Source organism: Bombyx mandarina, chromosome 06 (assembly GCF_030267445.1).
Source record: "Bombyx mandarina strain Sakado chromosome 06, ASM3026744v2".
Lineage (NCBI taxonomy): Eukaryota > Metazoa > Arthropoda > Insecta > Lepidoptera > Bombycidae > Bombyx > Bombyx mandarina.
Genome location: NC_143213.1, coordinates 2082035 through 2099261, shown reverse-complemented (window position 1 = coordinate 2099261; position 17227 = coordinate 2082035). Strand labels below are relative to the sequence as shown.

Below are 17227 nucleotides of genomic sequence, written 5' to 3'. Positions count from 1 at the left end.
GCCTTAATCAAGGATGTCTTGAGTGACTCCAAATTGGGATGAGGCTTTGAGCACGCCTTTTTCTCCAAGTGTTGCCATATCTTGTAATCTAACGGATTCAAATCTGGACTGGAGGAGGGCCAGTCTTCGTGCCGGATGAAGTCGATTTCACGCGCCGCCAGCCAGTCTTGTGTGCTCTTCGCTCTATGAGCTGGCGCCGAATCTTGTTGGAATACCCAGTGCCTGTTATTGAACATGGTACACAGGAACATGGAAACAGGTTCCACAAGGTTCGTCAGGACTGTATTTTGATACACATCTGCATTCGTTTTTACACCTTTCTCACAAAAATGTACCTCTGTTAAGCCCCAATAAGAAACTCCCAACCATACCATGAGCGAGGATGGAAAATGACCTCGTTGGACACGCGGAATACGGTTGCTCGCTTCTTCACTACTGTGTGCGTACACCTTATCATTTTGTTTGTTGTAGCTCTCTTCTACGGTAAAAATTTTTTCATCCAAAAAAAGAATTTCCCGATATTTTTTTCCCGCGTACCGCTTCAACAAAGCGCGGCATCTCTTCAGTCTCAGGTCCATTAGACGAGCATTCAAACGATGTCCTGTTTTTCTTCGATATGCCCGAAGCCCTAAGTCTTCATTTAACACCCTTTTCACCGTGGTTCTGCTTAACCCCATCTGAAGGGCCAACAGTTTCTGCTTACGTTTGGGATTTCTTTGAATTCGCGCGTTCACAGCTTTTATCACTGCTGGAGTCCTAACAGACCGAGGGCGACCACTTCTTGACCTCTCATCTACACTAGAGTCTTCATTGTATCGTTTGATGGTACGATAAACGAATCTTTTGGTTATATTCAAATTTTTCAATATGTTAAAAATTTGAATTGGCGCGTAACCACAACGATACAACGCAATAACTGCAACAAGGTCTTCTTTAAGCGTCCACTCCATATTTAAAAATGAGTAAAATTCTAAAAGTATACATTTTTATTTTCATGAACAATTCGAAATTCGAATTCAATAAACTTTTTTGTGGCCAGCATTCTAAAAGAAAAGTTTTTACTGTGTGACAATACTTATGACCTGACTAGTTATATACCTATAGATGAAGATGATAAGGCAATTTGAATATGGTTTTTGAATTGGGCATCACGGAACACCAGCGGTATTGCCCGGTGGACCTCACAAAACGCTGACCGAGACAGAGTCGTTTCCACTGATTATTTCGTCTATCCTATCCTGGGTGGAACTCGGACGGAAATGTAAGGTGATCCTGGATAAGTGGATGACTTAGACGACTTAGAATCGTTCCTATGCGTCTCGCGTGACATCTCACAGAAGATTCGCCTCCGGCAAAAAAAAAGAAGTTTACTGGTAGAAATATTCTCTTAATCAAATGGCACTATACATTAGATTCAGATTCACGAATCAGATGATAACGCTATTTGTTATTAATAACTTTAAAAAATATTCATTAATATCAATCACATCTGAGACCGCTACACATTCAATCTGGTGACAACATAGAATTACCTGCCGCTAAAAAAATACAACTTGAAAAGGGCATAAATAAACAATTGGCAAAATCAGCGTGGGCCGCAAGTACATAATTGCCAACCACATTGTCACTGATCACCTTTGAATTGTCGAATGACGAAGAGGAGCGGTTGCCCACAGAAGCTGCTAGGAATCTGATGAACTAGTTAGAGTACGATCTTTTCTTCAATTCTCATACTTTATGAATACCGCCTAAAAACAAACGACAGGTTTGTGAGCTAGCAATGAACTTAATATTAAAATAAAAAAATGTATTATTACAAAACACCCACATTTCGATTTAAAAAAAATCATTAGTAAATGTTGTTTCTGTTTGTGTTTCATTGCCGTTTCTGTTCGACTCGTGACGAATCAATTCGTTTCATCTTTTCAAGTGATATTATATAACAGAGTCAAGATTACGTTTCTATATTAAATATTATCTCCTGATATCAGAAAATAGTGTATCGAAACTATTAGTTAGATAACGTGCAGAGCAATTAATATAGATAAGTAATACAATGATAAAATAACCAAATAGCTTTTCAAATATTTTATTTAAAAACCTATCATAATTATTACACAGTTAAATAATCTAGCAGTCATTAAACGTATGAGTGATTCTTATATCTATCAGTACAGCGTTCAGGTACTCTCAATTTATTTGCTAATTAAAAAACCTAACTAAAAGAAGTAGGTACTAAATACGGTAATAAGCTGTTTTAGAACTGACCGACTGATTCACAATCAATGTTTTTATTTATTTATATGAATAACTTAATTAGTTCCATAGTTTGTTAATTACACCGAACATCACACGAAACAATCTAAAATTTAAAACAACAATTCAAACACATCTATAAATATTATTGAGCTATATTTTGAATTAGTGTGTAAATGCGATGGCTAGCTCGTTGTTCATTTTACCCCCAAATGACGTCATACGTAATGAGGTTGCGTTCAATCGAGTTTAATAAAATTGTCAAATTTCGATAATTAAGAGACCTTCCATAATATGCGAGGGACGTCAAAATCACTAGGGATTAGAATATTCCAGATTAACGTGACACGACAAAATAAAAATACATACAAAAGAAAAATAGCTCAATAATTTCTATACACATGTAAACCAGCTTCAAAGGCGGTTTGGTGAATAACAGATGACAACTAGACAGAAACAGCGAGAGATATATTATGTATTTTGTCAAAATTTTCGGAAAATAAACTTGGAAGATACACAACTAAGGACACTTATGAGGCTTAATCTCCATTAAAGGATAAGACGAACGTCAGATTAAGCAATCAGAGGGCTTTAGCTGGGCTGCATATTGTACGTTCGTGCCATTGTGTTCCTCGCCACATCTGTCTAATGTTAAGTTCTATTTGACGGGAGATTCTCGGAAATAGATCATCACATGATTACATTGGTACGGTCAGTTCTTTTAGTTTTAAACGAAATAACTTTCATTCTGATGAATTCAGATGTAGATGTATATGGGCTCCGGTAACCAGATGGGCTGTGAGCTCGTCCAACCATCTATGCAATAAAAATATATTTAATACACTAGCCCACAGTTGTGAAAACAAATTACATTGCCCATTGCATCAGCGTAGAAGAGAAAGAGTTAGGTTATTAAATCTTAATATCCGATTTTTCTGTCTTCGTCCTTCAGGGATCCAGGTTGAGAAGCAGTTATTTGTCATGCTGCTTATCTCGGGGCAGGAACCAAGCTATTACGATGGCGCCTGTGAAAATATTAATTGATTTAAATCGTGCAATGATAATTAAAAGAAATTTTCCGGTTTAATTTCCAGTTTTATTAGCGTTTCGCGCAAGTTTTCGTGGTTAGGATTGGACTGTAAACCATACGGAACGTCGGAAATAATATAATGAGTAAAAAAAATGCGAGATTGTATCGTAAAAAAAAAAGTATTGATTAAGTATATGACTCGCAAAAATCATTTTTCACCCTAATTTTTTTTATTTCTTAGATGGATGGACGAGATCACAGCCCACTCGGTGTTAAGTGGTCACTGGAGCCCATAGACATCTACAACGTAAATGCGCCACCCACCTTGAGATATAAGTTCTAAGGTCTCAAGTATAGTTACAACGGCTGCCACACCCTTCAAACCGAATACTGGTTTTAAGGTACTACCTATTCGCTGGTAGTCTAAGACGCTATTCCAGATTCTCGCGAACCGGTAGGTGAGCTCACGGGCTCAACCTGAGAGAATTTATCAACACTGGCCCTAGCAAGAGCAGTGCCTCGCGGAATCTACCACCGAATCGGAATCGCGACCCACCGAGAAAATCCGGCGAGAAACCCATTGGGTTCGAAAACTATTTATGCAATAATTCCTTGCAAATCGTGTAAATATATTTGAATTTAGCAGGACCAAAAACTCTTGTCTGATTCGTACAATGGAATTTTTCGCAATATTATTACCGACGCTACAACGTTTTGTAATGACGCGATTACCAATTCTTCCGGTGTGTCGAATTCCAACTACTGGTGGTAGGACCTCTTGTGAGTTACTGGTGGTAGGACTTCTTGTGAGTCCGCACGGGTAGGTACCGCCCCGCTTATTTCTGCCGTGAAGCAGTAATGCGTTTCGGTTTGAAGGGTGGGGCAGCCGTTGTAACTATACTTGAGACCTTAGAACTTATATCTCAGGGTGGATGGCGCAGTTACGTTGTGGATGTCTATGGGTTCCAGTAACCACTTAACACCGGGTGGGCTGTGAGCTCGTCCACACATCTAGGCAATAAAAATAAAAACTGATACGAGGATTAAATTATATAATTATTTTTAATAATCGCGATGAATCTTATTGCCTTAACAATAGACATTGGATAATGCACGTGACAATGACTTTGAGATGTAAAGTCAAAGTGTCCTTTGCATGAATTATCTTGCGAACCGGAATACATCGCACAGAAAGGTGCAAGGTTATCTAATCGCGCAGGTTATATGCTCGAAATAAGATATATCTTAAGTGTTGCAAGAACCTCGAGAATGATTTAAATAAATAAAAATAGACTTACTCATTAATAGCACGGACCAGCCGTAAAAAGTAGCCTCGCAGTTAAAAGACAGGAGAGCTCCGATGGCGTTGACGCCTAGGAACGCACTCAACCTGCCCACCATCATCGACACACACGACACCATACCCCTGTGCACAAAAGTACCTAATATCTTAGTCTCTTTTTGTATAATAGTCATACATTTGCATCGGATGGCCCGTTTGGAGTTTCAGGTTTACTAAATTCATAGACATAGCGACTGAATTGGCCTTCAAACAGCAACGGTTGACTGCTTCCCGGCAAAAATAGCCAGGACGGTGGTATCTACCCGTGCGGGACAACGATGCGCCCTACTGCCAGTAATTAGGTTTTTTTTTTGTATGTCTGATTTTATTACATGATTTTATTCCTTTATTGTGAAAGTCATTCATGATTATGTACTCATTCGTGATAAGTCCTCTGAAAAATCAGTACCAGCCGCGGGATTTGAGCACCGGCTCAGCATATCTTTAGGAGCACACCGGGCGTCTTATCTCTAAACTCAAGTGAATATGTTAAATTGCTACTCGTATTAAAATACTTCCTTGTTGTCATCTTTTATAAACATATTATTCACTGCTCAAAATTAGATCACAACCCAAGCGTTAAAATGGTAGCTGTACTAATTTTGCGGGCGTCTTTCGGCATGTCTACCGGCATGTGAATCTATTGTGAATGGTTTTAAACTCTCTCGGTTATCTACATTAAGTATGGCCCGGCCCTTGTTTTAGCACTAAAATATAACGGACTTCTCATTGGAACTAAATTTTGTGGCCCAAGGAACTTGTTAAACATCTCTTATCAAAATCTCATTGTTATTTTCAAAAATTACATTAGGGTTCACATAGTGAAATAAACTACGATCGAGTTCAAATTTGACGTTCGTGGTGTGGTGTCTATAAGCTCTAGAGACCACTAAAAACTAAAACAAATGTGAGCTCATCTAACCATTTTAAAATAGAGACAGAGACATAAAGTCTACATTAAGACAACACAGTCTCAAGTAAATTTAACAAAAATGTTATAGCGTAAACTTTTGTACCCACTGACCTTAAAGATGTTGGATAAAGCTCCACAAAATAAACACTAAGCAATCCCATCGAGAGAGCGCACATAATGAAGAAGAAGAAGAATATTCCGCCAGCCAACGGTATCCTGACGACGTTCAGGAGGATAGCTGACGTGGCCGACATTGCCAGGATACACATCATCGCTGATCTTTTCCGACATCCACAGGTCAATGACAGGACTAGATTGGAGAAGGAAGCGAGGGCGCCATACGTCATGGCCGAGAATAGCGTGGTGTCTTCCACTGTGTCGTTACAGATTTCGGTAAAGTCCTAAAAAAGAAAACGTGCAGATTAAAAACATTGCATTGGGACTTTTTTCTGTTATAAATAAAACGGGCTTATAGACTCAATGTAACTGCTCCATCTATCATGAGTTAACGTTAAAATATCAAATGAGATGTAGAATTGATGTAATGATTGATTGCTTTGCCTAGTGTTAAGTGGTTACCGGAGCCCATAGAAAACTTTTTTTATTTTTTTTATTGCTTAGGTGGGTGAACGAGCTCACAGCCCACCTGGTGTTAAGTGGTTACTGGAGCCCATAGACAACTACAATGTAAATGCGCCACCCACCTTGAGATATAAGTTCTAAGGTCTCAGTATAGTTACAACGGCTACCCCACCCTTCAGACCGAAACGCATTACTGCTTCACGGCAGAAATAGGCGAGGTGGTGGTACCTACCCGTGCGGACTCACAATAGGTCCTACCACCAACTACAACGTAAACACCACAACCCACCTTCAGACAAGAGTTCTAAGGTCTCAGTTGTAACAGTATCGCGGCTTTCTACCTTTCAAACCAAAACGCATGACTACTTCACAGCATAAATAGGCAGGGTGATGGTATCTACCCATGAGCACTCACAAGACATCCTACCACCAGTAACGTAATTCACTTACCGTAATGTTTGAAGAGTTCATATAAGTATCAGTCGGGTATCCGATCACGGTGCAAAGGTTCATCCCATCGCCACCAGTTGATTTCAACACGTAGAAGAGGTTATTCATGACGTATGGGAGCCAAAGGATGAAGCCGCTGCCACTGTTAATAACAGGAAAATGAAGGATAACGAAAGTGAAACACTACTTAGCGGCACTATAGCTGTCATGGGTTCCAGTTTGAAGGATTTGACAAATGTTTGATCCACTTGAGACTACGAACTCTTGTCTCGAGGTAATTAAATTATTTGAAGAAAAAAATAACGTGCGTGTGTACGCAAGTCACACACGGTAGAAGTGAAACTTATAATATATAATAATAATCGCAAGGGTCAACTACTCCGCAGTGCAATAAAGCAGCCGCACCCCGGGGGAACCGCCTGTATGATCACGGTATCCCACGGTACGCCAGGTGGGCATGATATTACAAGAGAAATACGAGAACGTCTATCAATTGTGTAACATCTCGTCACCGAGATTCAGGAATTGTTGAATTTACGTGCAGCGACATCTGTTGATAACAAAATAAATAGAAATAAAAAAACATGGCGCGTATCGGAAGAAATTAAGATGGCGCGTAACCGAAAAACGTTACATACGTTTTTCCTCCGTACGTCGATAAAGAAGTTTCACTTCACTATTGTAGTTGAACATTTGGTTTCATATTAATAATATGTAAATCTGTAACTTACGTCATATAAATGACAATGACCAAATAGAATAGTCTCATCGTATCCTTGAGCAATGGAGGCTTGAACAGCGACACGGTTTGATGCCACAGGGACTTTAGAAACGAATCCTGGGCTTCGGCAGTCTGGTCCTCGTTGTCCGGAATGAGTTTTTTGACCTGCAATAGAAGACGATGTGATATACTGGTCCTCATAGCCCCCTAATTCCCTCCTTCCTTCTCTCCTCCTATCGTTATAGAGCTCCTAGTTCAACAAAATAATAGTTAGGCTGAAGTCGTCGTGGCCTAAAGGGTAAGACGTCCGGTGCATTCGTATCTAGCGATGCACCGGTGTTCGAATCCCGCAGGCGGGTACCAATTTTTCTGATCAAATATGTATTAAGAAATGTTCACGATTGACTTCGACGGTGAAGAAATAGCATCGTGTAATAAAAATCAAAACCCGCAAAATTATGATTTGCGTGATTACTGGTGGCAGGACCTCTTGTGAGTTCGCACGGGTAGGTACCATCACTCTGCCTATTTCTGCCGTGAAGCAGTAATGCGTTTCGGTTTGAAGGGTGGGGCAACCGTTGTAACTATACTGAAACCTTAGAACTTATATCTCAAAGTGGGTGGCGCATTTACATTCTAGATGTCTATGAGCTCCAGTAACCACTTAACACCAGGTGGGCTGTGAGCTGTGTCCACCCATATAAGAAATAAAAAAATTGTAAGTCAACTCAGTGGAAAACGTTTACAATGCTTACCGGAAAATTTTCGGCTCTATCTCCAGTATTACAGGCGTAAATCTTCTTCAGCACCACCAGAGCTTCATCGTATCGACCCTGAGAGGTCAGGAACTTGGGGCTCTCGTGGAAGAACTGCAGCAGGCCAGCTGTGATCGCACATGGCACTGCCAGGACGAGGATCAAAAGACGCCAGGAACGGAATGTGATGTTTAGGAAATTAATGGGATATGAAAATTCCATAGGAAGAATTGGGTACGCTAGCACTGAAATCATAAAGAATTAAATTAATCAGAACCTTGGAGTTTGTTTGCGATTAAAAGGAATTAGATTGATATTTTTTATTACGGACAAAGCAGTTGCTACCTACATTACATTAAGTGACTACTACATACTACTACTATTTTAAATAAAGCTAATATTTAAATTTAGGTATTATTAGATTTAAGTTTATAGATAAAGATTACAGGCAACGGCAGAATAACAGCGATAGTTTCAGCTATCAGAAAGCTGAGCCGCGGCCTTTTTATCTCCACTGTGTCAATATAATATATTGTAATATTGTTTAGAATTAGAATTTTTATGTCATATTAATTGAAAAGTTATTTGTATTTGTATTGTGGAGTAAACAAATCTAATTAATATTATTATTATTATAGTTTTTTAAGTCATCGTGGCCTAAAGTATAAGAATGCTGGTGTTTTCGTATTGAGCGAGTTGTTCCCGTGTTCAAATCCCGCCGGCAGAAACCAAATTTTTCTAATGAAATATGTACAATGCTTTAAAAAAAATTCACGAATTATTTTCACGGTAAAGGAATAAAATCGTCAAAAATAAAAACAAATAAGTCCGCAATAAATATAATTTGCGTAATTAGTGGCTATAGGGTGTCTTGTCAGGCCAGTTGAGTAGATCCCACCCTTTCGCCTATTTCCGGTGCCCGCATAAGATCTATCTATTCGCGAAGCAGCTGCTCTCGAGTTGTTACGTCTCCTTTGGAGGCGCTCAGCCAGCTGTTAGCAAATCCCACCCCTCCTGGCTGAGCCTTTGCTCGCCCACCTGTCCTGGTGAAACTGGTAAGGCCTCTGGGCCACCAGTAATCCTTCAATCATAAAAAAGCTTGGCCTATTCTGGCTGAGTCTTGAGCCTATCCTGGTGAAGCTGGAAAGGCCTCCAAACCAAAGATAATTCTCCCTTTATAAAAAAAAAGGTGCAAAAACGAAAGAACTTTGTGAATGTCTTCCGCCCTACTTAGAAGACCTAGAATGTAAAAATTTAAATAAATTGTCGAAATTATGATCTTACCAGCTGCTGATGCTTGCGAGCACATAAGAGCACACGTACAGAGCAGCATGGCGCGACCCCGGGCACGGGACGAACAGCTCTCGCCAAGTAAAGTGTAAGAACCGGAATTACTTGCCGAAGTGCTGTCGATTAAAACAACAATAAAATCAGAATCGATTATTAGCTAAATACCTAATCACCATTTGATAGAGACTTGTGGCGGTAGCCATCACAGGACACAAGATATTTGACAGATGCCTGAATCTCGCTTACGACATTTTCAAGGTAAGCTCGCAGATATACAAGTTCCGAACAACAACATTCGTTTACCCATAAATACAACCCACTGAGTTTCTCTCCGGATCATCTCAGTGGGTCGCGTTTCCGACGCGGTGGTAGATTTTGCGAAGCACTGCTCTTGCTAGGGTCAGTGTTAGCAACACTCCGGTTTGAGTCCCGTGAGCTCGCCTACACACGTTAGGGCGAAGCTGAAATAGCCTCTCAAGGCTATCAGCAAAGGTAGGAAAAAAAAAACAGCAACATTCGGACCGTCGGTCTACCGAGCAATTTCACCCGCTCGGTGGAAGATCATCCCTTTGTCGTATATCCGTCCCGTTTTGCATTTCGTCGCGAATGGGTCATGAAGTCCACACGGCTAGATACCACCACTCTGCCTATTTCTGCCGTGAAGCAGTAATACGTTTCGGTTTGAAGGTTGAGCAGTCGCTGTACTGTTAAAACTGAGACCTTAGAACTCTTGTTTCAAGGTGGGTGCCAGAATTGACCTTGTAGATGTCTAAGCGCTCCTGTAACGACTTAACACCAGGTGGGCCGTGACTTAGTCCAATCATCTAAGCAATAAAATAAAAACTTAAAAATTTCCATTAACTACAACTATTGCATATCCCCATTTCAAAGTATCACATTTAAACCAATAAGTCACAATTAAAAGTGATCAGAGCGAGTAATGAAATGAAAAAGGAAAGAGCTAAACAGAAAAAATATCGACGTTTGAAAGGCAAAAGTGACTAAGCAACAATTACTGCTTTGTACATAAATGATAGGCAATAACCATATTCGATGCGCAAAAACAATATATTTCTAGGTCTATTAAAATCATTTCAATCCTACAGCTACTAGCTAGATTCTACTACAGCTAGATTCATTAAAATAAATTTTGTTTTCAGGTATTTCAACTTTAAATTAGTTTACTGTAAAGTTCACGCATTGTCGCTTAGTCACGTTTGCCTTTCAAGCGTCGATATATATAACTCAATTTAGTTAGAAAAACCGAATTCTTAAATCTGAAATATCTCGGATGCATCATACAGATATCAGTTTTTATTATTGACACAATCCAGAGTAATCTTGATGTTTGCATTCATATATCAAATTGTTTGCATTGTTCCTTTGTCTCACCTGGGGGTTCTTTATCTCAGTTGGCATATATATGTACCTATATTATGTACTTAGCGAAATAGTATTTATTTGTACAGAGCTGTTGTTAGTGATAACATTGTTACAAAGTTTACAATGGCACGCTCGGTTCCATGACGCGGGGAAGGTTAAGATCAATAAATTTTTTTTTTTTTTTTTTAATAATTATTTACTAACAATCACGCCACGTTAACTGGTCCCGTGATAAGTTCGTAAAGAGCTTGTGTTACAGGTACCAGATAACGGAAATAAATGTAAGATTTTTATTATACACATACATATATTTAATATACATCCATAACCCTGGAAAAGACATTTATATTTATCATACAAATATCTCCCCTTGGCGGGATTCGAACCCGCGACCCCCTTGTGTAGTGACCATGTCACTTACCACTACACCAGACGGTCGTTAATCGTCAGGCCGTAATCAATAATGCGTGGAATTCATTTAAATTCATTATAATGATAAAAGACTTAGAAACACCCACGGACTAGGGGAAAATGCTGCGGATTTTTTTTTCTTTTTTTCCCTACCTATTCACTGGTAGCCTAAGAGGCTATTTCAGCTACACCCCGACGGGTAAGTGAGCTCAAGGGCTCAATATGATTGATTTTCTTAACAGTAGCCCTGTAACAAGAGCAGTACTTTGCAGAATCTACCACCGAATCGAAATCGCGACCCACCGAAAAAATCCGGCGAGAAACTCACTGGGTTAATCAATGGGTGTTATCCTATAAAGCAGTACTACTGAAGAGGTGTTCAAATCACACGAGCATATAATTTTAGGTAATAAAAGAATAAATGTTTTTTAATCCAGTTAATACCGGAGCGAAGTTATAAATATACTAGCCGTATTCGCCCGCTTCGCTGGGCATTTAAAATTAACATTATTATTTATTGTCATTACTATTAGGGAGTCTAACACTCATTTAAATATTAGCCTATCCATTAAGTACATGTATTTTCTACATGGATACCAAGTTTCAAGTCAATCGGATGCATGGTTCAGTTATAACGGAACATCCGTAAAAACCACCGTAGATTTATATATTATTGATAGATTATGTTATCATCGGTCCATCATACGTGTACAAATTTTCATGTTGATCGTACGTCTAGAAGTCGGTGAAAATGACGTTCAAATATTCTATTAAATACAAATAAACATACATACCAAGCTAATAAACTAGTGTTAAATACGTGCTCACGAATGAATTACATATTGCCTGTTATTATCGAGATTTTTAGTGAAATAAAATAAATGATCAGGACAAATACTTACAAAATTGAAGAGATTAGTTTGAGCGCTGCCATGGTCTTCCACTCCGGTGCCAGACAGCTCAATGCAGCAAAAACGAAGCCAACAGACATTGATAGAACTAGGGTCAGACGTCTACCTCTCGTATCCGATATATAACCCCATATCTGAGCACCCATAACTACGCCTAAATAGAAAAAGACATTAATTATGTGTCATGTGCTTTTAACGTATTTAAATGATACACAAAACATGTTTAAATAGTGATAATGGCTTGATTTTATCGTGTATCTATGTCAGACAAATTTCATCTCCAATTCGTCATCTAAATTTGGTTTATATCAATCTTACATGATTTACTTCGGATTTCAATAAAGTAATAATTTGTAACGCAAGTTGTTATAAGCGAATGGTGTTCCTGTTTTATCATTCCAAACAACTTCCACGACCAAGATTGAGAACTTAAAATTTTATGATTAAGTAATTACTACTTAATTAATAACGGAGCCTAAAGATAAATCACAACATGAATGCCGTCATCCAACTTGACGGCTGACTACCTCGCGGCAGAAATAGGTAGGACGGTAGTACTACACGCACGGCCCTACAAAACACCCTACCATCGGTAAGTAGTTGGCGGTCACAGTACGCTGATACAATATTTAGAGAACGTTATTGCTCTTTCTCCAGTGAATCTAACAAACGCCTTCACGACACCCAAGAAACGAGTTGGGGTGGTAGAAAGGCTTCTAGGACGGTACCATACAGCCTTCCCACAGCGAAGCAGTCATGTCGTATTAACATTTCCGTGTCTAAAGGTGTGAATAATATTACATATGTACTATCGGATACTCGCGATTCACTCTCGGTGCTTTTAGGCATTTATGCACCGGTCATTGCTGTTGTTGAACTCGTTGAAGAGTTCGATGTGCAATCTAACCCGTAGGCACAATCAGCTGAGTTTATTTTTGGATTTTTTGAGTGGATCGCGATTCCAATTGGTGGTAGATTCAGCGAAGCGCTGCTCTTGCTAGGGCAAATGTTAGCAAATGCATTTAAGTTGAGCCTTGTGAGCTCGCCCACCAGTCATGGTAAAGCGTAGCTCCTGCAGATTGTTGGCAGGTAGGTAGGCCAACAAATGAGGCCTATAAAATCAAAGGCAGCTAAACGCCATAGTGTCGTAAAATTGATTAACAATGGCGCTATCTTGTTTAGTTAGTTGGATACGCTTTAGTGTTTTCATGTTATAACAAATGCAGCTAATTCTCTAACAAATTCAGTTAAAAAAATTTATTTTTACTCTGTACTACTTAGTACGAGGTAAAAATATTTTTTTTCGTAAAAAAGCGTATCCAACTTAGTACTTACTAATAAACGAAGTTTTATCATTTAACATTCAGATTATTAGTAATATTCTCATTATTTATAAATCTGCTTTAAAATAAAGAATATCGTAGCTATCCGAACAAAGTTAATTCAGCTTTTCAAACCGGAACTGTTGCTAGCACTGGCCCTAGCAAGAGTAGTACTTCGATGGATTGGAAGGATCCGTAATGACGTATTTAGGGCCGATTTTTGTAGTTTACCTGAGTATTTGACAGAATTTGATTTAGCTGCCTTTGATTTTATAGGACTCAAATAACTATTGGTTTCTATGGATCGGGGTACTTTTCACTAGGAACAAAGGCTATTTTTACACTTAACTTTCCACTGGGATTGAATTGGCGACATTTTAATGTTGAGTTGACAGACTTACAGAAATGAATCAGCTAGAATAGGATTTATAGTGGCTAATCGAATTATCGCAAATGTACCAAACCTTACCTATCAGAGGTACAGCTGTAAGCAATGCCCTTTGCTGCATAGTAATTTCCAAGTCGCATACAGCGGCGGCCACTACGAAACTTATTCCGAACAGGTCCATCCCCATAGCTTGCAGAGTGAAACTACAGACTAGGAGTAAACCGAAGTTGTATTTGCCGAAACCTTGTAAAAAGAAAACGTGCCGAATTGAAAACTTGTAAAAAAACGTGCCTTTTACAAATATCATAATATGAAATTGAAAAAAAAAAGAAAAAGAATTAATATTGTTTGAGACACACATGTGAGTATTTATAGTATCGTCCAGTATAGTATAGTCCAATATAGTATCGTCCAATATAGTATAGTCCAATATAGTATCGTCCAATATAGTATCGTCCAATATAGTATAGTCCAATATAGTATAGTCCAGTATAGTATAGTCCAGTATATTATAGTCCAGTATATTATAGTCCAGTATAGTATAGTCCAGTATAGTATAGTCTAGTATAGTCCACGTATTTCCACCACATAATCCTTATTTCTTTAATTTACTATTACCACTACCTTTTTTTCTATCTAGTTTTATTCGCATTGTATGTAGCTTACGCAGCTTATGCTTACGGTGAGGTTTGTTGAGGTCCAAGTACGAATTAATAGATTCCGCATCTAGGCAGTCTATATAGGCTACGAAGTAAATATACATTCCGGGTTGAAGAAGTAGGTCTCTGGAGTACAAATTTAATTGAAACTTCGATCTTATATCAACTTTGGCGGTAGAGTTCACTAAGCGATGATTCCGGCCTCCACTAACACCTCAACAAACAGATGAGCCGTGGTTTCGTAGAATAAAAGTACAACATCACCTTTGATGTGTATAAAACACACCACACTTCGGTTACAGTTAAAAAAATTCCCAGTTTTTGAGATCATTGACGACTGGAAGCAAGCCTTAAGAGTGTTGTATCAAGTTTAATTTGAACTTAATAGTAAAAGGTAGCGAATTAAAACACACACTTTAGTTTTATGAGCCAACAAAGAAAACGTGAAATTAGCGAATACAATGAAAATTAAATACCTGTGACGGTCAACGCATCTTCAACAGTAACTGAACTATAATTCTTATTTTGAACATCTTCAGCTATTTCGATGTGTTTTGTCAGTTTCTTTTGCATTTCGTCTGCAATACGATAATGATCAAATGTTTAACGTAGTGAAAAAAATTATTTATTTTCTTCATAATTTTAGCTTTAAATTAATAATAAATAAATAATAATAAATATTTACTAACAATCACGCCACGTTAACTGGTCCCGTGATAAGTTCGTAAAGAACTTGTGTTACAGGTACCAGATAACGGAAATAAATGTAAGATTTTTATTATACACATACATATATTTAATATACATCCATAACCCTGGAAAAGACATTTATATTTATCATACAAATATCTTCCCTTGGCGGGATTCGAACCCGCGACCCCCTTATGTAGTGACCATGTCACTTACCACTACACCAGACGGCCGTTAAATTCACTTTACCACAGAATTTTAAAATATAAGAATCGCCATACTGATACTGATGCACCACAGAGCTTAGTTTTCTAGAAAAACTCTACCAAAAATACTTAAGATATTTCATTATCACTTGACCACTGAAGATTAAAATAATTTACCAACCTGAACCACCGTGTATTGACTGCGAACAAAAAAAAAACCTCGCGTCTACCGGCCTACAGAGCCTGATGCCCAATAGACAATTTCTGTTGTGAAACTTCTGTCTTAATTTATATAGTAGGTTATGACGTAAACATCACCTGCCTTAGATAATCAACAAACGTTGTCATCATTACTGGAAGCTGCTGGCTTCGCATCTCCTCTTGTAGTACATATTTGCTCAGTAAACGTGTGTTAGGTGTTTCGAGATTATTCTAAAAATATTCATAATGTCAATTTTTCTTTGTTGTTTCTATTTTATTCTTTTTATCTTTAGTATCTGTTTACTGTGCAATAAAAATAGTTTTATAGTTTTTATGGAATAGTAAAAAAGTTAATGATAAGTTTTTACCACATGCTTAGTGATAAAATTCCAGTGTTTTGCTAATAAGCAATGCGACTAGCCGATGACTAGCCGATCTACCTTAATTATTACCACTGGGTCCAGGTAATAGTGAAGTTGGATGGTAAGAATGAGCAATGTCCCGGCGGCGATACAGTGAAATTACGGAAGCTTTTTGAACAATTTATCAGAGCAACCAGTGGGCTGTGAGTGAACCTGTGGAATACACGGAGAACCAATATCGCTCCTTAGATCCGGTGGTTCCAAACGAGAAACAAAACCTTTAACAATCTTAACTGCCCTCTTCTGTATGAATTCAAATAGATGTAGCTATTAATGGAAAGTACCAACTTAGACACGAGATAAGTACGTGAACGATAAATACGTATCTCCACGCGAACCTGTGCTCTATAAAGCGTAAATATTTATCTAGGCAGTGAGTTCCATAAGGAGGGGTGAAAGGATATTTTGTTTAAGCCAAATATCGCTTAAACCAAATAGCGTCATCATCATAATCATCATCATCATCATTATCATCATCATCATCATTATCATCATCATCACAACAGACTGTCTACTGTCCACTGCTGAACATAGACCTCTCCAGCTGATGTCCAGTGCGGCCGGTCCGTTGCCACCAGCATCCAACGTGACCCAGCAATTTTTACCAGGTCGTCGGTCCATCTGGTAGGAGGCCGTCCAAATAGCGTAATGACGCTTAATACACGAAATTTGTCTTTATAATAAAACGAACCTTTAGGTTTGTTTTAGTATCAAGAATTCGTTTCGGTTTGATGGGTGGCACAGCCGTTGTAACTATACTTGAGACCTTAGAACTTATGTCTTAAGGTGGGTGGCACATTACGTCGTAGATGTCTATGGGCTCCAGTAACCACTAAACACCAGGTGGGCTGTGAGCTTGTCCACCCGATTAAGCAATAAAAAAAAGGATTTCGTTGTTTTTATTGAACTTCTATTAAGCTTACCTCGTTCAAATAGCTAAAGGAGTTTTTTGTTATAATATTTTTTCCAATTTTTAAATTTGAAATTTGTCTCCTGTAAAGTTGCAAAAATGTTGCTTTAACCAACCTTTCACCCATTGATATGACTCCCAACACTGAACAGGTAATACTTTTTTTCCCTACCTATTCGCTGGTAGCCTAAGAGGCTATTCCGGTTTCTCGCGGACCGGTAGATGGACTCACGGGCTCAACCTGAGAGTATTTGCTAACACTAGCCCTAGCAACAGCAGTGCCTCGCAGAATCTACCACCGGATCGGAATCGCGACCAACTGAAAAGATCTGGCGAGAAACTCAGTGGGTTACAGGTATGACGTCCTATCGAGTCACTGAATAAT

General features: G+C 38.6%; 1 protein-coding gene across 1 annotated transcript; it reads right to left on the bottom strand.

Annotated features, from left to right (window-relative positions):
• Positions 1 to 2073: 2073 nt before the first annotated feature.
• LOC114240040 (synaptic vesicle glycoprotein 2A) lies at positions 2074 to 15594 on the bottom strand. Its single transcript, XM_089728007.1, has 11 exons — positions 15491 to 15594; positions 14890 to 14991; positions 13836 to 13997; positions 12036 to 12198; positions 9334 to 9455; positions 8050 to 8294; positions 7305 to 7459; positions 6574 to 6715; positions 5653 to 5942; positions 4585 to 4712; positions 2074 to 3281 (listed from the first exon to the last, which is right to left on the bottom strand). Exons 2-11 carry the CDS (start codon positions 14984 to 14986, stop codon positions 3229 to 3231), a joined length of 1557 nt encoding a protein of 518 aa, XP_089584133.1. The 5' UTR covers positions 14987 to 14991; positions 15491 to 15594; the 3' UTR covers positions 2074 to 3228.
• Between the last annotated feature and the right edge of the window lie 1633 nt (positions 15595 to 17227).